This window comes from Felis catus, chromosome A2 (genome assembly GCF_018350175.1).
Source record: "Felis catus isolate Fca126 chromosome A2, F.catus_Fca126_mat1.0, whole genome shotgun sequence".
Lineage (NCBI taxonomy): Eukaryota > Metazoa > Chordata > Mammalia > Carnivora > Felidae > Felis > Felis catus.
The window spans coordinates 6,729,556-6,750,902 of record NC_058369.1 but is presented as its reverse complement, the minus strand read 5'-3'; the positions used below and the strand labels follow the sequence as shown (position 1 = coordinate 6,750,902).

Below are 21,347 nucleotides of genomic sequence, written 5' to 3'. Positions count from 1 at the left end.
AAAGTTGGGAGAGTTTTTCTCTATTCCTGTGTAGAATCTTTACCCTCCACTAAGACATGAGATGTGGTATATAGGTCTGCATGGAGGCCACACTGATATAAAAACCTAAGATGCCAGAGGGAGCTCTGAGAGCCAGTAGACCAAGCTCATGTACCCAACATTGGGCACAGGGTTGGACAATATGATTCCTGCCATCTAGAGGAACATATTATGTGCAGATTTGTAAGGAGAGAGGAAGGAGAATCAAAATCAGAAGAGCCCCATTTTTACCTCCTTGCAAACTTCCTAACTGAAGAGCTGTTTCAGTCACAGGCCTGCCCACAAGAAGCCCAGGAACATCTGAAGATATTCTAAATCCAAGCTCCAAGGAGCCCAGCAGCAGCCACAAGACCAGGATCACTGTGGGAACTTCTCCTAGGAAGACTCCAAAAGAGACTGCCCCTGTGGATACCACAGTGGGACTGGCCACCCTTCAGTCCCTGAACACAGGGAGTGTCAGCACCAAACTCCTTCCCTTGCCCACAGGAAACACAATGACAGCAGAATCATCCACAGAAATGGCAGTAGTTACAAATAACATCTCACACTCCACACATCCAGCTGAGGCCTGGGCTAGTACTTATTCTGGGACACCAGAAGGGACAAGCCAGTCAAGAGGAACAATGTCCTCTTTCCACCCAGAATCAACTTCTGTAGGTGCCACAGGGAAGGTTCAGCAAGTCAGCTCAGGCTTGACTTCAAAGACAACTGAAGTGGACTTGTCCACACGGTTTGGCTCCACCGAGGGGACCGCAGTGGACACTCATTTCCCCTTGAGCACATCTTCCACTGGTCTTCAAGACTCTGCAACAAGTTTAGTTATCTCCAAGGTAGCCACAGGCTCAGTGGCAGATAAATCTGAACTTAAAACCATGCCGTGGGTCAGCACCATGGTCATTCCTTCCACGGCCTTCAGTACAAAGGCAATGGCAGTTGAACAACAGACAGGTGGATCTGTGGGGAAGGCTTATTCATCTGGCCCATGGCCAAAGCAGATACCTGGGAGTGACCCAATGTCAAGTGCCTCCCCTGTGAAGCCAGACACAGCTACCACCACCCTCACAACCCACATTCCTCCCACAGGACCTTGGACTTCTGACAGGTCAGAAGGCTCAGCCACTATCAGCCTCACCAGTATGGCAAAAGAAACAACTGGTTCCTCTATATCTGCTACTTCCCCTTTGGTGGGGCCCAATTCTGAGTCCATCACTGGACTGGGGACCACTGAAATGGCATCTCCACCTGGGGTCCCTTCTGTGACATCATATCCGACAGAACTAACAAGCAAGGGTGGGGCTCTCACCTTGGTGATCATCACCTCCAGCCCCAGGGGAGCAAGGTCAGTTTCAACTATAATGACTAGCCCGGAGAGGAAGTCCAGGGCCACAGGCAGCACCCAAGCACCAGGGACCTCTCCATGGACTGTCACAGACACAGCTGTCCAGTCACATGTCACTGGTTTGCCCAAAATCAGTTCTACAGGGAGGACACTTTCCTCCTCAGCAGTGGCTACTGGAACAGCTGAACAACAAACAAGTGTATCTGTGGGTGCGGCTTATTCATCTGCTATCACACGGTCAGACAAGACAACTGGGAGTGATCTGATTCATGGTGCATCTCTAGAAGCCACAGACACATTGCATCTCACCTCCAGAGAACAAACCACATCGGCAACTCTGACCTTTAAAAGCCAAGCCATCACCAGCCCTACCAATGATGCTTCAGGAGGAAAAATGAACTCTTCACCATCTGGTGTATTTCCTTCAATGGAGTCTAAGACGCTGGTGGCCGTCACAAGTGTAACGACTAGTAAGGCTGCCTCTATGACTGAGCAACTGTCACAGACCTCATTTCCTGCAGAAGCGAGCATGATGAGTACGACCACAGCCCCCCCTCCACGTGTCATCACCACTATCACCACTATGGGAACCAACTCAGTCCTGACTACCATGTCCAACCCAGAGAGGAGAGAGAGCACCATGGACAGCACCCTGGCTACAGAGACCAGCACATCTGCCATGGAGCATCCTTCCACCTGGTCATCCACAACTGCTTCTGCCCCAACATCAGGCTCCTCAGCTATGAAAGACATAACTTCAATTTTGAAAGTCACAGGTTATCCCAAAACAACTTCTGCAATGGGCACAACTTCATCCTTAGCATCAAGCACGGAATCAGGCTCTTTATCTACTCCCCATGGCATTATGACTGTTACTGGAACCAGCCCAGCCAGTCCATCTTCTCATGCTTCAGCTGAAGATATGAGGTCCACAAATATGAGAACATTGATTCCTTCAGACACAACTGCATCTATGCCCATTTCAACTTCTGGTATCGAGAAGATGAGCACCTTACTTCCTGACATTTTAGACACAAGTTGGACTACCAGTAAAAGAAATATGGAAGTTCTGCCTGGTTCAATGGCTTTCACTGACCATCCAAATACAAAGACTGACCCCAATATCCTCCTATCCGTTTCACTGCCTGATTCTCTGCCCACACATGACTGGACTACTGGGAAACCTGTGTCACCAGCCACAACTACTACCTCCACTCCTCAAGGGGACACAACTCAAAAATTCAATGTAATGAACATGATCAGACCAACTACCTCATACATACCATTCTTTACAACGGAAACAGGTATAGCCCCTTCGCTAAGTTACACTCCTACAAATGAAGAGAGAAGAACAGAGAAATACACCAATGACAAAATATCTACCCCAACACTTCCTCAGTCCATGAGGTCATCAGATACCACCAGGGGCCGTATAATGAAAATTGTGACAAATGGTGAAAAACTAACCATGAGTGAACAGAATAGTACTACTAGGACTACATCTGAGGGCAAACTAGCCTTGGATACCTCAGCCATAGCATCAAGGGCACAGATGCACTCGGCTGCAACTCAGGGTTCTAGACACTCAGAGATGACCACTAGCATGGACAGACATTCAGAGGATGTGTCACACCCAAGCCCTTCCTCTGAGCAGGACATCAGCTCTCCATCTTCCCTGGTGCCTTTATCTTCCATGACCTCATCCTCTACAGTGTCCCCAACACTACCAACAAGTAATCCTCCTCCTCTTGCACCTGTCACCTCACCTCTAACCGGTGGCCTGCCAAGGACCCACATCACATGGGGTACGAGCTCAGAAGGTGTAACTAGTTCACCCTCAGGTCTCAGTCAAACCTCAGTCGATGTATGGACCCCATCTGAAGTCTCTACCACGATAGAAGCTATTCACCCTTCTGAAAACACAGCAGTGACCCACAAGGGGACCCTCAGTTCCACATGGGAACCCCGCTCCTCGGCCCCAGCTGGCTCAGAGATAGCCACAGGAATGTCTCCAATCAAGACGTCCTCCCTCGATGGGGATGCCACAGCTTCCACAACAACGGCTGGCCTCTCTGGAACCACGGAGCCTGAGACACAGTCACAGTCATCCATGGCCCCGGAACCAGAGGAAACTGGCACATTCCCCCATACTATCTCAGCCACAGAGCACATGAGCATCTCTTCCAAGGTCTCCACTGAGTCTAGTGCTGGGGCCTCCAGGACAGACGTCATGTTCTCTAGCAAGACATCCACCCCTGGCCCTGTTCAGCTCACAATGTCACCAGACATCCTCACAGAAATCAACACCAGGCTCTCTACCTCCCCTGTCAAGGCAGAATCTGAACCTATAACCATGGCCACTGAAACTGGTCCCCCAGGGACTTCATCCCAAGGCACACTAGCCTGGGACACATCAGACACAGCATCGGGGGCACAGACACACTCAGCCGTGACTCAAGGTTCTCCACACTCAGAGATGACCACTAGCGGGGACAGAGTTTCTGAAGATGAGTCACCTGCCAGCCCTTCCTCTGAGCAGGACATCAGCTCTCCATCTTCCCTGCTGCCTTCTTTACAAGTTATGTCCTTGACTTCTTCAGTGTCCCCCACACTGCCAGCCAGTAGTCCTTTTCCTTCTGACTCTGTCACCTCACCTCTCACCGCTGGCCTGCCGAGGACCCACATCACATGGGGTACGAGCTCGGAAGGTGTGAACAGTTCACCCTCAGGCCTGAGTCAGACCTCAGTGGAGATATGGGCCACGGCTGAAGCCTCTACCACCACAAATACAATGCCCCCTTCTGAAAACACAGCAGTGTCCCAGGTGGGGACCCTCGGTACCTCAAGGGAATCCCACTCCTCGGCCCCGGCTGGCTCAGAATCAGCCACAGGCACATCTCTAGTCAAGACCTCCTCCCTCGATGGGGACGCCATGGTTTCCACTCCAATGCCTGACCTGTCTGCAACCACGGAGATAAAGGCACAGTCAATGTCATCCCAGGCCCCAGAACCACGGGAAACTGGAACATCCCGACATACCAGCTCAGCCCCAGAGGAAATCACCGTCCTCTCTGAGCTGTCCACTGGTAATAGTGCTGAGGCCTCTAGGACAGCTGTCATCTCCCCTAGCAGGACATCCATCCCTGGACCTGGTCGGCCAACGTTGTCACCAGACATCCCCACGGGTATCAACAACAGGCTCTCTATCTCACCTGTCATCGCAGAATCCTCACCCATATCCATCGCCACCAAAACAGTTCCCCGACCGACTACATCCCAAGGCAGTATAGCCTGGGACTCATCAGCCACAGCTTCGTGGACAGAGATGCACTCGGTTGCGACTCAGAGTTCTCCACACTCAGATGGGACTACTAGCGTGGACAGGGTTTCTGAGGATATGTCACGCAGAAGCCCTTCCACTGAGCAGGACATCAGGTCTCCATCTTCCCTGGAGCCTTTCCATGCCATGACCTCAGCCTCTGCAGTGTCCCCCACATTACCAGCCACTAGCCCTTCTCCTCCTGCTTCTGTCACCTCACCTCTCACCCTCAGCCTCTTGAGGACATGGGGCATGAGCTCGGAAAGCGTGACCAGTTCAGACTCAGGCCCGAGCAGCATCTCAGTGGAGACCCAGGCCACATCTGAAGCCTCCTCCACTACAGAGGCCATTCACCCTCCCAAAACCACAGCAGTGACCCACATGGGGACCCTCAGTACTGCATGGGAAGCCCACTCCTCAGCCCCAGCTGTCTCAGAGACAGCCACTGGCACATCTCCGATTGAGACCTCCCCCACTGGTGGGACCACAATGGCTGTCACACCAATGCCTGGCTCCTCTGGAACCACGGAGCCTCAGACACAGCCAAAGTCCTCCCTGGCCCCGCAACCACAGGAAAGCATCACATCCCAGCACACCACCTCAGCTACAGAGGAAATTACTGTCCCTTCCGAGGTGTCCACTGGTACTAGGTCTGGGGTCTCCAGGACAGTGTTCATCTCCCGGAGTGGAACTTCCATCCCTGTCCCTACTCGGGCCACAGTGTCACCAGGCATCCCCATGGGAATCAACACCAGGCTCTCTGCCTCACCAGTCATGGCAGAATCTTCACCTATAGCCAAGGCCAGTGAAACCATTCCCCCGGAAGCTATATCCCAGGGCATGCTAGCCTGGGGCACATTAGCGACAGCCTTGGAGCCTCATACGCTCTCGGCTGTGACTCAGGGTTCTCCACCTTCAGACGTGAGCACTAGCATGGGCAGGCGATCTGAGGGTGTGTCACTCTCAAGCCCTTCTTCTGAGCAGGATGCCAGCTCTCCATCTTCCTTGGTGCCTGTACATGCCATGACCTCGTCCTCTGCAGTGTCCTCCACTCTGCCAGCCAGTAGTCCTTTTCCTTCTGACTCTGTCACCTCACCTCTCACCGCTGGCCTGCCGAGGACCCACATCACATGGGGTATGAGCTCAGAAGGTGTAACTAGTTCACCCTCAGGTCTCAGTCAAACCTCAGTCGATGTATGGACCCCATCTGAAGTCTCTACCACTACGGAAGCTATTCACCCTTCTGAAAACACAGCAGTGACCCACAAGGGGACCCTCAGTTCCACATGGGAATCCCGCTCCTCGGCCCCAGCTGGCTCAGAGATAGCCACAGGAATGTCTCCGATCAAGACGTCCTCCCTCGATCGGGATGCCACAGCTTCCACACCAACGGCTGGCCTCTCTGGAACCACGGAGCCTGAGACACAGTCACAGTCGTCCATGGCCCCGGAACCACAGGAACCTGGCACATTCCCCCATACTATCTCAGCCACAGAGGACATGAGCATCTCTTCCAAGGTCTCCACTGAGTCTAGTGCTGGGGCCTCCCGGACAGACGTCATGTTCTCTAGCAGGACATCCACCCCTGGCCCTGTTCAGCTCACAATGTCACCAGACATCCTCACAGAAATCAACACCAGGCTCTCTACCTCCCCTGTCAAGGCAGAATCTGAACCTATAACCATGGCCACTGAAACTGGTCCCCCAGGGACTTCATCCCAAGGCACACTAGCCTGGGACACATCAGACACAGCATCGGGGGCACAGACACACTCAGCCGTGACTCAAGGTTCTCCACACTCAGAGATGACCACTGGCGGGGACAGAGTTTCTGAAGATGAGTCACCTGCCAGCCCTTCCTCTGAGCAGGACATCAGCTCTCCATCTTCCCTGCTGCCTTCTTTACAAGTTATGTCCTTGACTTCTTCAGTGTCCCCCACACTGCCAGCCAGTAGTCCTTTTCCTTCTGACTCTGTCACCTCACCTCTCACCGCTGGCCTGCCGAGGACCCACATCACATGGGGTACGAGCTCGGAAGGTGTGAACAGTTCACCCTCAGGCCTGAGTCAGACCTCAGTGGAGATATGGGCCACGCCTGAAGCCTCTACCACCACAAATACAATGCCCCCTTCTGAAAACACAGCAGTGTCCCAGGTGGGGACCCTCGGTACCTCAAGGGAATCCCACTCCTCGGCCCCGGCTGGCTCAGAATCAGCCACAGGCACATCTCTAGTCAAGACCTCCTCCCTCGATGGGGACGCCATGGTTTCCACTCCAATGCCTGACCTGTCTGCAACCACGGAGATAAAGGCACAGTCAATGTCATCCCAGGCCCCAGAACCACGGGAAACTGGAACATCCCGACATACCAGCTCAGCCCCAGAGGAAATCACCGTCCTCTCTGAGCTGTCCACTGGTAATAGTGCTGAGGCCTCTAGGACAGCTGTCATCTCCCCTAGCAGGACATCCATCCCTGGACCTGGTCGGCCAACGTTGTCACCAGACATCCCCACGGGTATCAACAACAAGCTCTCTATCTCACCTGTCATCGCAGAATCCTCACCCCTATCCAACACCACCAAAACAGTTCCCCGACCGACTACATCCCAAGGCAGTATAGCCTGGGACTCATCAGCCACAGCTTCGTGGACAGAGATGCACTCGGTTGTGACTCAGAGTTCTCCACACTCAGATGGGACTACTAGCGTGGACAGGGTTTCTGAGGATATGTCACGCAGAAGCCCTTCCACTGAGCAGGACATCAGGTCTCCGTCTTCCCTGGAGCCTTTCCATGCCATGACCTCAGCCTCTGCAGTGTCCCCCACATTACCAGCCACTAGCCCTTCTCCTCCTGCTTCTGTCACCTCACCTCTCACCCTCAGCCTCTTGAGGACATGGGGCATGAGCTCGGAAAGCGTGACCAGTTCAGACTCAGGCCCGAGCAGCATCTCAGTGGAGACCCAGGCCACATCTGAAGCCTCCTCCACTACAGAGGCCATTCACCCTCCCAAAACCACAGCAGTGACCCACATGGGGACCCTCAGTACTGCATGGGAAGCCCACTCCTCAGCCCCAGCTGTCTCAGAGACAGCCACTGGCACATCTCCGATTGAGACCTCCCCCACTGGTGGGACCACAATGGCTGTCACACCAATGCCTGGCTCCTCTGGAACCACAGAGCCTCAGACACAGCCAAAGTCCTCCCTGGCCCCGCAACCACAGGAAAGCATCACATCCCAGCACACCACCTCAGCTACAGAGGAAATTACTGTCCCTTTCGAGGTGTCCACTGGTACTAGGTCTGGGGTCTCCAGGACAGTGTTCATCTCCCGGAGTGGAACTTCCATCCCTGTCCCTACTCGGGCCACAGTGTCACCAGGCATCCCCATGGGAATCAACACCAGGCTCTCTGCCTCACCAGTCATGGCGGAATCTTCACCTATAGCCAAGGCCAGTGAAACCATTCCCCCGGAAGCTATATCCCAGGGCATGCTAGCCTGGGGCACATTAGCGACAGCCTTGGAGCCTCATACGCTCTCGGCTGTGACTCAGGGTTCTCCACCTTCAGACGTGAGCACTAGCATGGGCAGGCGATCTGAGGGTGTGTCACTCTCAAGCCCTTCTTCTGAGCAGGACGTCAGCTCTCCATCTTCCTTGGTGCCTTTACATGCCATGACCTCGTCCTCTGCAGTGTCCTCCACTCTGCCAGCCAGTAGTCCTTTTCCTTCTGACTCTGTCACCTCACCTCTCACCGCTGGCCTGCCGAGGACCCACATCACATGGGGTACGAGCTCAGAAGGTGTAACTAGTTCACCCTCAGGTCTCAGTCAAACCTCAGTCGATGTATGGACCCCATCTGAAGTCTCTACCACTACGGAAGCTATTCACCCTTCTGAAAACACAGCAGTGACCCACAAGGGGACCCTCAGTTCCACATGGGAATCCCGCTCCTCGGCCCCAGCTGGCTCAGAGATAGCCACAGGAATGTCTCCGATCAAGACGTCCTCCCTCGATCGGGATGCCACAGCTTCCACACCAACGGCTGGCCTCTCTGGAACCACGGAGCCTGAGACACAGTCACAGTCGTCCATGGCCCCGGAACCACAGGAACCTGGCACATTCCCCCATACTATCTCAGCCACAGAGGACATGAGCATCTCTTCCAAGGTCTCCACTGAGTCTAGTGCTGGGGCCTCCCGGACAGACGTCATGTTCTCTAGCAGGACATCCACCCCTGGCCCTGTTCAGCTCACAATGTCACCAGACATCCTCACAGAAATCAACACCAGGCTCTCTACCTCCCCTGTCAAGGCAGAATCTGAACCTATAACCATGGCCACTGAAACTGGTCCCCCAGGGACTTCATCCCAAGGCACACTAGCCTGGGACACATCAGACACAGCATCGGGGGCACAGACACACTCAGCCGTGACTCAAGGTTCTCCACACTCAGAGATGACCACTGGCGGGGACAGAGTTTCTGAAGATGAGTCACCTGCCAGCCCTTCCTCTGAGCAGGACATCAGCTCTCCATCTTCCCTGCTGCCTTCTTTACAAGTTATGTCCTTGACTTCTTCAGTGTCCCCCACACTGCCAGCCAGTAGTCCTTTTCCTTCTGACTCTGTCACCTCACCTCTCACCGCTGGCCTGCCGAGGACCCACATCACATGGGGTACGAGCTCGGAAGGTGTGAACAGTTCACCCTCAGGCCTGAGTCAGACCTCAGTGGAGATATGGGCTACGCCTGAAGCCTCTACCACTACAAATACAATGCCCCCTTCTGAAAACACAGCAGTGTCCCAGGTGGGGACCCTCGGTACCTCAAGGGAATCCCACTCCTCGGCCCCGGCTGGCTCAGAATCAGCCACAGGCACATCTCTAGTCAAGACCTCCTCCCTCGATGGAGACATCAAGGCTTCCACTCCAATTCCTGACCTGTCTGCAACCACGGAGATAAAGGCACAGTCAATGTCATCCCAGGCCCCAGAACCACGGGAAACTGGAACATCCCCCCATACCAGCTCAGCCCCAGAGGAAATCACCGTCCTTTCTCAGCTGTCCACTGGTAATAGTGCTGAGGCCTCTAGGACAGCTGTCATCTCCCCTAGCAGGACATCCATCCCTGGACCTGGTCGGCCAACGTTGTCACCAGACATCCCCACGGGTATCAACAACAGGATCTCTATCTCACCTGTCATCGCAGAATCCTCACCCATATCCATCGCCACCAAAACAGTTCCCCAACCGACTACATCCCAAGGCAGTATAGCCTGGGACTCATCAGCCACAGCTTCGTGGACAGAGATGCACTCGGTTGTGACTCAGAGTTCTCCACACTCAGATGGGACTACTAGCGTGGACAGGGTTTCTGAGGATATGTCACGCAGAAGCCCTTCCACTGAGCAGGACATCAGGTCTCCATCTTCCCTGGAGCCTTTCCATGCCATGACCTCAGCCTCTGCAGTGTCCCCCACATTACCAGCCACTAGCCCTTCTCCTCCTGCTTCTGTCACCTCACCTCTCACCCTCAGCCTCTTGAGGACATGGGGCATGAGCTCGGAAAGCGTGACCAGTTCAGACTCAGGCCCGAGCAGCATCTCAGTGGAGACCCAGGCCACATCTGAAGCCTCCTCCACTACAGAGGCCATTCACCCTCCCAAAACCACAGCAGTGACCCACATGGGGACCCTCAGTACTGCATGGGAAGCCCACTCCTCAGCCCCAGCTGTCTCAGAGACAGCCACTGGCACATCTCCGATTGAGACCTCCCCCACTGGTGGGACCACAATGGCTGTCACACCAATGCCTGGCTCCTCTGGAACCACGGAGCCTCAGACACAGCCAAAGTCCTCCCTGGCCCCGCAACCACAGGAAAGCATCACATCCCAGCACACCACCTCAGCTACAGAGGAAATTACTGTCCCTTCCGAGGTGTCCACTGGTACTAGGTCTGGGGTCTCCAGGACAGTGTTCATCTCCCGGAGTGGAACTTCCATCCCTGTCCCTACTCGGGCCACAGTGTCACCAGGCATCCCCATGGGAATCAACACCAGGCTCTCTGCCTCACCAGTCATGGCGGAATCTTCACCTATAGCCAAGGCCAGTGAAACCATTCCCCCGGAAGCTATATCCCAGGGCATGCTAGCCTGGGGCACATTAGCGACAGCCTTGGAGCCTCATACGCTCTCGGCTGTGACTCAGGGTTCTCCACCTTCAGACGTGAGCACTAGCATGGGCAGGCGATCTGAGGGTGTGTCACTCTCAAGCCCTTCTTCTGAGCAGGACGTCAGCTCTCCATCTTCCTTGGTGCCTTTACATGCCATGACCTCGTCCTCTGCAGTGTCCTCCACTCTGCCAGCCAGTAGTCCTTTTCCTTCTGACTCTGTCACCTCACCTCTCACCGCTGGCCTGCCGAGGACCCACATCACATGGGGTACGAGCTCAGAAGGTGTAACTAGTTCACCCTCAGGTCTCAGTCAAACCTCAGTCGATGTATGGACCCCATCTGAAGTCTCTACCACTACGGAAGCTATTCACCCTTCTGAAAACACAGCAGTGACCCACAAGGGGACCCTCAGTTCCACATGGGAATCCCGCTCCTCGGCCCCAGCTGGCTCAGAGATAGCCACAGGAATGTCTCCGATCAAGACGTCCTCCCTCGATCGGGATGCCACAGCTTCCACACCAACGGCTGGCCTCTCTGGAACCACGGAGCCTGAGACACAGTCACAGTCGTCCATGGCCCCGGAACCACAGGAACCTGGCACATTCCCCCATACTATCTCAGCCACAGAGGACATGAGCATCTCTTCCAAGGTCTCCACTGAGTCTAGTGCTGGGGCCTCCCGGACAGACGTCATGTTCTCTAGCAGGACATCCACCCCTGGCCCTGTTCAGCTCACAATGTCACCAGACATCCTCACAGAAATCAACACCAGGCTCTCTACCTCCCCTGTCAAGGCAGAATCTGAACCTATAACCATGGCCACTGAAACTGGTCCCCCAGGGACTTCATCCCAAGGCACACTAGCCTGGGACACATCAGACACAGCATCGGGGGCACAGACACACTCAGCCGTGACTCAAGGTTCTCCACACTCAGAGATGACCACTGGCGGGGACAGAGTTTCTGAAGATGAGTCACCTGCCAGCCCTTCCTCTGAGCAGGACATCAGCTCTCCATCTTCCCTGCTGCCTTCTTTACAAGTTATGTCCTTGACTTCTTCAGTGTCCCCCACACTGCCAGCCAGTAGTCCTTTTCCTTCTGACTCTGTCACCTCACCTCTCACCGCTGGCCTGCCGAGGACCCACATCACATGGGGTACGAGCTCGGAAGGTGTGAACAGTTCACCCTCAGGCCTGAGTCAGACCTCAGTGGAGATATGGGCCACGCCTGAAGCCTCTACCACCACAAATACAATGCCCCCTTCTGAAAACACAGCAGTGTCCCAGGTGGGGACCCTCGGTACCTCAAGGGAATCCCACTCCTCGGCCCCGGCTGGCTCAGAATCAGCCACAGGCACATCTCTAGTCAAGACCTCCTCCCTCGATGGGGACGCCATGGTTTCCACTCCAATGCCTGACCTGTCTGCAACCACGGAGATAAAGGCACAGTCAATGTCATCCCAGGCCCCAGAACCACGGGAAACTGGAACATCCCGACATACCAGCTCAGCCCCAGAGGAAATCACCGTCCTCTCTGAGCTGTCCACTGGTAATAGTGCTGAGGCCTCTAGGACAGCTGTCATCTCCCCTAGCAGGACATCCATCCCTGGACCTGGTCGGCCAACGTTGTCACCAGACATCCCCACGGGTATCAACAACAAGCTCTCTATCTCACCTGTCATCGCAGAATCCTCACCCCTATCCAACACCACCAAAACAGTTCCCCGACCGACTACATCCCAAGGCAGTATAGCCTGGGACTCATCAGCCACAGCTTCGTGGACAGAGATGCACTCGGTTGTGACTCAGAGTTCTCCACACTCAGATGGGACTACTAGCGTGGACAGGGTTTCTGAGGATATGTCACGCAGAAGCCCTTCCACTGAGCAGGACATCAGGTCTCCGTCTTCCCTGGAGCCTTTCCATGCCATGACCTCAGCCTCTGCAGTGTCCCCCACATTACCAGCCACTAGCCCTTCTCCTCCTGCTTCTGTCACCTCACCTCTCACCCTCAGCCTCTTGAGGACATGGGGCATGAGCTCGGAAAGCGTGACCAGTTCAGACTCAGGCCCGAGCAGCATCTCAGTGGAGACCCAGGCCACATCTGAAGCCTCCTCCACTACAGAGGCCATTCACCCTCCCAAAACCACAGCAGTGACCCACATGGGGACCCTCAGTACTGCATGGGAAGCCCACTCCTCAGCCCCAGCTGTCTCAGAGACAGCCACTGGCACATCTCCGATTGAGACCTCCCCCACTGGTGGGACCACAATGGCTGTCACACCAATGCCTGGCTCCTCTGGAACCACAGAGCCTCAGACACAGCCAAAGTCCTCCCTGGCCCCGCAACCACAGGAAAGCATCACATCCCAGCACACCACCTCAGCTACAGAGGAAATTACTGTCCCTTTCGAGGTGTCCACTGGTACTAGGTCTGGGGTCTCCAGGACAGTGTTCATCTCCCGGAGTGGAACTTCCATCCCTGTCCCTACTCGGGCCACAGTGTCACCAGGCATCCCCATGGGAATCAACACCAGGCTCTCTGCCTCACCAGTCATGGCGGAATCTTCACCTATAGCCAAGGCCAGTGAAACCATTCCCCCGGAAGCTATATCCCAGGGCATGCTAGCCTGGGGCACATTAGCGACAGCCTTGGAGCCTCATACGCTCTCGGCTGTGACTCAGGGTTCTCCACCTTCAGACGTGAGCACTAGCATGGGCAGGCGATCTGAGGGTGTGTCACTCTCAAGCCCTTCTTCTGAGCAGGACGTCAGCTCTCCATCTTCCTTGGTGCCTTTACATGCCATGACCTCGTCCTCTGCAGTGTCCTCCACTCTGCCAGCCAGTAGTCCTTTTCCTTCTGACTCTGTCACCTCACCTCTCACCGCTGGCCTGCCGAGGACCCACATCACATGGGGTACGAGCTCAGAAGGTGTAACTAGTTCACCCTCAGGTCTCAGTCAAACCTCAGTCGATGTATGGACCCCATCTGAAGTCTCTACCACTACGGAAGCTATTCACCCTTCTGAAAACACAGCAGTGACCCACAAGGGGACCCTCAGTTCCACATGGGAATCCCGCTCCTCGGCCCCAGCTGGCTCAGAGATAGCCACAGGAATGTCTCCGATCAAGACGTCCTCCCTCGATCGGGATGCCACAGCTTCCACACCAACGGCTGGCCTCTCTGGAACCACGGAGCCTGAGACACAGTCACAGTCGTCCATGGCCCCGGAACCACAGGAACCTGGCACATTCCCCCATACTATCTCAGCCACAGAGGACATGAGCATCTCTTCCAAGGTCTCCACTGAGTCTAGTGCTGGGGCCTCCCGGACAGACGTCATGTTCTCTAGCAGGACATCCACCCCTGGCCCTGTTCAGCTCACAATGTCACCAGACATCCTCACAGAAATCAACACCAGGCTCTCTACCTCCCCTGTCAAGGCAGAATCTGAACCTATAACCATGGCCACTGAAACTGGTCCCCCAGGGACTTCATCCCAAGGCACACTAGCCTGGGACACATCAGACACAGCATCGGGGGCACAGACACACTCAGCCGTGACTCAAGGTTCTCCACACTCAGAGATGACCACTGGCGGGGACAGAGTTTCTGAAGATGAGTCACCTGCCAGCCCTTCCTCTGAGCAGGACATCAGCTCTCCATCTTCCCTGCTGCCTTCTTTACAAGTTATGTCCTTGACTTCTTCAGTGTCCCCCACACTGCCAGCCAGTAGTCCTTTTCCTTCTGACTCTGTCACCTCACCTCTCACCGCTGGCCTGCCGAGGACCCACATCACATGGGGTACGAGCTCGGAAGGTGTGAACAGTTCACCCTCAGGCCTGAGTCAGACCTCAGTGGAGATATGGGCCACGCCTGAAGCCTCTACCACTACAAATACAATGCCCCCTTCTGAAAACACAGCAGTGTCCCAGGTGGGGACCCTCGGTACCTCAAGGGAATCCCACTCCTCGGCCCCGGCTGGCTCAGAATCAGCCACAGGCACATCTCTAGTCAAGACCTCCTCCCTCGATGGAGACATCAAGGCTTCCACTCCAATTCCTGACCTGTCTGCAACCACGGAGATAAAGGCACAGTCAATGTCATCCCAGGCCCCAGAACCACGGGAAACTGGAACATCCCCCCATACCAGCTCAGCCCCAGAGGAAATCACCGTCCTTTCTCAGCTGTCCACTGGTAATAGTGCTGAGGCCTCTAGGACAGCTGTCATCTCCCCTAGCAGGACATCCATCCCTGGACCTGGTCGGCCAACGTTGTCACCAGACATCCCCACGGGTATCAACAACAGGATCTCTATCTCACCTGTCATCGCAGAATCCTCACCCATATCCATCGCCACCAAAACAGTTCCCCAACCGACTACATCCCAAGGCAGTATAGCCTGGGACTCATCAGCCACAGCTTCGTGGACAGAGATGCACTCGGTTGTGACTCAGAGTTCTCCACACTCAGATGGGACTACTAGCGTGGACAGGGTTTCTGAGGATATGTCACGCAGAAGCCCTTCCACTGAGCAGGACATCAGGTCTCCATCTTCCCTGGAGCCTTTCCATGCCATGACCTCAGCCTCTGCAGTGTCCCCCACATTACCAGCCACTAGCCCTTCTCCTCCTGCTTCTGTCACCTTACCTCTCACCCTCAGCCTCTTGAGGACATGGGGCATGAGCTCGGAAAGCGTGACCAGTTCAGACTCAGGCCCGAGCAGCATCTCAGTGGAGACCCAGGCCACATCTGAAGCCTCCTCCACTACAGAGGCCATTCACCCTCCCAAAACCACAGCAGTGACCCACATGGGGACCCTCAGTACTGCATGGGAAGCCCACTCCTCAGCCCCAGCTGTCTCAGAGACAGCCACTGGCACATCTCCGATTGAGACCTCCCCCACTGGTGGGACCACAATGGCTGTCACACCAATGCCTGGCTCCTCTGGAACCACGGAGCCTCAGACACAGCCAAAGTCCTCCCTGGCCCCGCAACCACAGGAAAGCATCACATCCCAGCACACCACCTCAGCTACAGAGGAAATTACTGTCCCTTCCGAGGTGTCCACTGGTACTAGGTCTGGGGTCTCCAGGACAGTGTTCATCTCCCGGAGTGGAACTTCCATCCCTGTCCCTACTCGGGCCACAGTGTCACCAGGCATCCCCATGGGAATCAACACCAGGCTCTCTGCCTCGCCAGTTATGGCAGAATCTTCACCTATAGCCAAGGCCAGTGAAACCATTCCCCCGGAAGCTATATCCCAGGGCATGCTAGCCTGGGGCACATTAGCGACAGCCTTGGAGCCTCATACGCTCTCGGCTGTGACTCAGGGTTCTCCACCTTCAGACGTGAGCACTAGCATGGGCAGGCGATCTGAGGGTGTGTCACTCTCAAGCCCTTCTTCTGAGCAGGATGCCAGCTCTCCATCTTCCTTGGTGCCTGTACATGCCATGACCTCGTCCTCTGCAGTGTCCTCCACTCTGCCAGCCAGTAGTCCTTTTCCTTCTGACTCTGTCACCTCACCTCTCACCGCTGGCCTGCCGAGGACCCACATCACATGGGGTACGAGCTCAGAAGGTGTAACTAGTTCACCCTCAGGTCTCAGTCAAACCTCAGTCGATGTATGGACCCCATCTGAAGTCTCTACCACTACGGACGCTATTCACCCTTCTGAAAACACAGCAGTGACCCACAAGGGGACCCTCAGTTCCACATGGGAATGCCGCTCCTCGGCCCCAGCTGGCTCAGAGATAGCCACAGGAATGTCTCCGATCAAGACGTCCTCCCTCGATCGGGATGCCACAGCTTCCACACCAATGGCTGGCCTCTCTGGAACCACGGAGCCTGAGACACAGTCACAGTCGTCCATGGCCCCGGAACCACAGGAAACTGGCACATTCCCCCATACTATCTCAGCCACAGAGCACATGAGCATCTCTTCCAAGGTCTCCACTGAGTCTAGTGCTGGGGCCTCCAGGACAGACGTCATGTTCTCTAGCAGGACATCCACCCCTGGCCCTGTTCAGCTCACGATGTCACCAGATATCCTCACAGAAATCAACACCAGGCTCTCTACCTCCCCTGTCATGGCGGAATCTGAACCTATAACCATGGCCACTGAAACCGTTCCCCCTGGGGCTACATCCCAGGACCAAGTAGCCTGGGACACAACAGCCACAACATTAGGGGCACCGACACACTTGGCTGTGACTCAGGGTTTTCCACATTCAGTGGTGACCTCTAGTGTGGACAGAGATTATGAGGGTGAGTCACCCACCAGCCCTTCCTCTGAGCAGAACATCAGCTCTCCATCTTCCCTGGTGCCTTTACATGCTATGACCTCAGCCTCTGCAGTGTCCCCCACACTTCCAACCGGTAGGCCTTCTCCTCTTGCTCCTGTCACCTCACCACCTCTCACCACTGGCCTGCCAACAATCCACAGCACGTGGGGCACGAGCACAGAAGGTGTGATCAGTTCACCCTCAGTTCTGACCAGCACGTTAGTGGACACTTGGGCCACATCTGAAGCCTCTACCCCTACAGAGGCCATTCACCCTCCTGAATACACAGCAGTCACCCATGCGGCAACCCTCCGTTCTGCCCAGGAATCCCACTCCTCGTCCCCAGCCTCATCAGAACCAGCCACAGGAACATCTCCAATCGAGACCTCCTCCATCGGTCAAGACACCACGGCTTCCACACCAATGCCTGGCCTCTTGGGAACCACAGAGAAGGAAACAGTGTCATCGTCATCCCTGGCCCCGGAACTGTGGGAATTGGACTCCTTTCAGCACACCAGCTCAGCCACAGAGGAAATCACCGTCCCCCCTCAGGTGTCCACAGGTTCTAGTGCTGAGGCCTCCAGGACAGACGTCATCTCCCACAGCAGGACATCCATCCCTGTCCCTTCTCAGCCCACAATGTCCCCTGACATCCCCATGGGAATCAACACCAGGCTCTCTACCTCCCTTATTGAGGCAGAATCTGCACATATAATCATGGCCACCAGAATAGTTCCTGCAGGAGCTACCTCCCAGGGCACACTAGCCTGGTCCACATCAGCCTCAGCTGGGCGGTCTCATATACACTCAGCAATAACTCAGGGTTCTCCACGCTCAGAGGTGACCACTAGCATGGAAAGAGTTTCTGAGAATGAGTCACACACAAGCCCTTCCTCTGAGCAAGACATCAATTCTCCATCTTCCCTGGTGCCTTTCCATGCCATGACCTCAACTTCTGCAGTGCCCCCCACGCTGCCAGCCACTGGTCCTTCTCTGGTTCCTGTCACCTCACCTCTCACCCCTGGCCTGATGAGGACCCCCAGCACGTGGGGCATGAGCTCAGAAGGGGTGACCAGTTCACCCTCAGGTCTAACCAGCATCTCAGTGGTGGAGACTCGGGCCACGTCTGAATACTCTACTGCTACAGAGGCCATTTCCCATGCCAAAAACACAGCGATGACTCACACAGGATCCCTCAGTTCCACATGGGAATCCCACTCCTCGGCCCCAAATGGCTCAGAGCCAGCCACAGGAATGTCTCCAGTCGAGACCTCCTCCCTCAGTGGGGACACCCTGGCTTCCACACAAATGCCTGGCCTCTCTGGAACCACAGAGACTGAGATACAGTCAGCGTCGTCCCTGGCCCTGGAACCACGGGAAACCAGCACATCCTGGCACATCAGCTCAGCCACAGAGGAAATCACCGTCCCTCCTGAGGTGTCCACTGGTACTAGTCCTGAGACCACCAGGACAGCCATCATGTCCCCCAGCAGGACATCCATCCCTGGCCCTGGTCAGGCTACAGTGTCACCAGACATCCCCACAGAAATCAAAACCAGGCTCTCTACCTACCCTGTCAAGGCAGAATCTGAACCTATAACAATGACCACTGAAACTGTCCCCCTGGGTGCTACACCCCAGGGCACACTAGCCTGGGACACATCAGTCACAGCATCAGGGGCACAGACACACTTGGTTGTGACTCAGGGTTCTCCACGCTCAGAGATGACCGCTAGCATGGACACAGGTTCTGAGGATGCGTCACCCACCAGCCCTTCCTCTGAGCAAGACATCAGCTCTCCATCTTCCTTGATGCCTTTACCTGCCATGTCCTCGATTTCTGCAGTGTCTCCCACACTGCCAGCCACTAGCCCTTCTCCACCTGATCATGTCACCTCATCTCTCACCCCTGACCTGCTGACGATCCCTGGTACATGGGACATGAGCTTGGAAGGTGTGACCAGTTCACCCTCAGGTCTAAGCAGCACATTAGTGGACATCCGGACCTCATCTGAAGCCTCTTCCACTATAGAGGCCATTTACCTTCCTGAAAACACAGCAGTGACCCACGTGGGGACCCTCAGTTCTGTAGGGGATTCCCACTCCTCTGCCCCAGCTGGCTCAGAGACAGCCACAGGCACGTCTCCAGTTGAGACTTCTTCCCTCCGTGGGGATGCCACAGCCTCCATGCCGATGCCTGGCTTCTCTGGAACCACACAGACTGTGACATTGTCAATGTCATCTCTGGCCCTGGAACCATGGGAAAGTGGCATGTATCCCCACACCAGCTCAGCTCCAGAGGAAAGCACTGTCCCTTCCAAGGTGCCCACTGGTATTAGTCCTGAGGCCTCCAGGACAGCCGTCATATCCCCCAAGGGAACATCCATCCCTGTCCCTATTTGGCCCACAATTTCAAAAGACTTCACCTCGAGAATCAACACCAAGCTCTCTACCTCCCCCGTCGTGGCAGAAGCTGCACCTAAAACCATGGCGACTGAAACTGTTCCCCTGGAGGCTACATCCCAGGGCACATTTCCTTGGAACACATCAGCCACAGCCTCAGGGGCTCATATGCACTCGGGTATGACTCAGGATTCTATAGGAGCAGAGATGACCACTAGTGCGGACAGAGGTTCTGAGGATGAGTCACGTACCAGCCCATCCTCTGAGCAGGACATCAGCTCTCCATTTCCCCTGGTGCCTTCCCATGCCATGACCTCAGCTTCTTCAGTGTCCAACACACTGCCAGCCAGTAGTCCTTTTCCTTCTGACTCTGTCACCTTACCTGTCACCACTGGCCTGCTGAGGTCCCACAGCACATGGGGTATGAGCTCAGAAAGTGTGACCAGTTCACCTTCAGGTCTGAGTCAGACCTCAGTGGAAATACAGGACACGTCTGAAGCCTCTACCACTGCCAAGTCCATTCACCCTCCCGAAAACACAGCAGTGACCCATGTGGGGACCCTCAGTACTGCATGGGAAGTCCACTCCTCAGCCCCAGCTGGCTCAACAACAGCCCCACGCATGTCTCCAATTGAGACCTTCTCCGTTGATGGAGACACCATGGCTCCCACACCAATGCCTGGCCTCTCTGGAACCATGGAGACTGACACACAGTCAACGTCGCCTCTCGCCCTGGAAATGAGGGAAACCATCATGTCCCAGCCCACCAGCTCAGCCCCAGAGGACATCAGCATCCCTTCTGAGGTCTTCACTGGGACCAGTGCTGAGGCTTCCAGGACAGACATCATGTCCCCCAGCAGGACATCTGTGCCTGGCCCTGTTCAGCCCACAATGTCACCAGACATCCCTATGGAATTCAACACTGGGCTTTCTACCTCTTCCCCTAGTGTTGATATTGGAAAAGTCACCATCATCACCAAGAAAGGTACTCTATGGCTGTATCATAGGATACCCTTACCTTGGACACATTAACTACAGTTGGTGGCTGAGTGACTCACATTTTAGTGGGTGAGAGAGGATCCATAGCACACAGATTGTTGCAAGGATACATTAAGCAAGAGTTTCTTTTCTTTTCTTTTCTTTTCTTTCCTTTCCTTTCCTTTCCTTTCCTTTCCTTTCCTTTCCTTTCCTTTCCTCTTTCTTTCTTTCTTCTTTCTTTCTTTCTTTCTTTCTTATAAACCCTGCTTTTGCTTTTTTGGTAATGTTCCATGCTTCACCTTCCTTTCTTTAGATTCTTTCACAATAACTGATATTAGAAAATTATTTCCTATTCCTCTCACCTCACCTCACATTTCTAGCTCTGACAGAGTTTTATTAGTCATAGTCTTGGGATCTTTAATCATTTTATCTCCATTATGGAAGAGCACCTCCTTTGAAACAATGGCCACCCTTGACATTACTGTAAATTAAAAGAATATAAGTTTCTTTTCACAACTATGGTTGTAATTAACGTGTAGACTAGCTTTTCTGCAATGTGGCACCTTTCTCTGTCCTAATGAGCCTTGCAGAACCTCTTATCCAATGGGCATTATCTGTTCCACGGAGGAGACTAATATTTCCACTCCAGTACTGATCTTCTTTGGCCGCAGAACGTTGAGGCAGGGCCACTTTCCCATCTCTCTCCTGGACTGCAGGAGACATTCATAGCCCTAGACTCTAGTTTATAGTCACCTTTAAACACACCTTTATCTCCTCTGTCCACTAATGTTTTTCTGTTTTGTTTTGTTTTGGAGACAG

The 21,347-nt window shown here is 54.6% G+C and overlaps 1 protein-coding gene across 4 annotated transcripts in view; it reads left to right on the top strand.

Moving 5' to 3' along the window:
- MUC16 (mucin 16, cell surface associated) overlaps positions 1-21,347 on the top strand; it is a 102,916-nt gene that overhangs the window by 9,930 nt on the left and 71,639 nt on the right. For all 4 annotated transcript variants that reach the window (XM_045053094.1, XM_045053095.1, XM_045053096.1 and 1 more), the window contains exon 4: positions 307-20,535. In XM_045053094.1, coding sequence (XP_044909029.1) covers positions 307-20,535 — 20,229 coding nt within the window. The remainder of the gene's footprint in view (positions 1-306; positions 20,536-21,347) is intronic.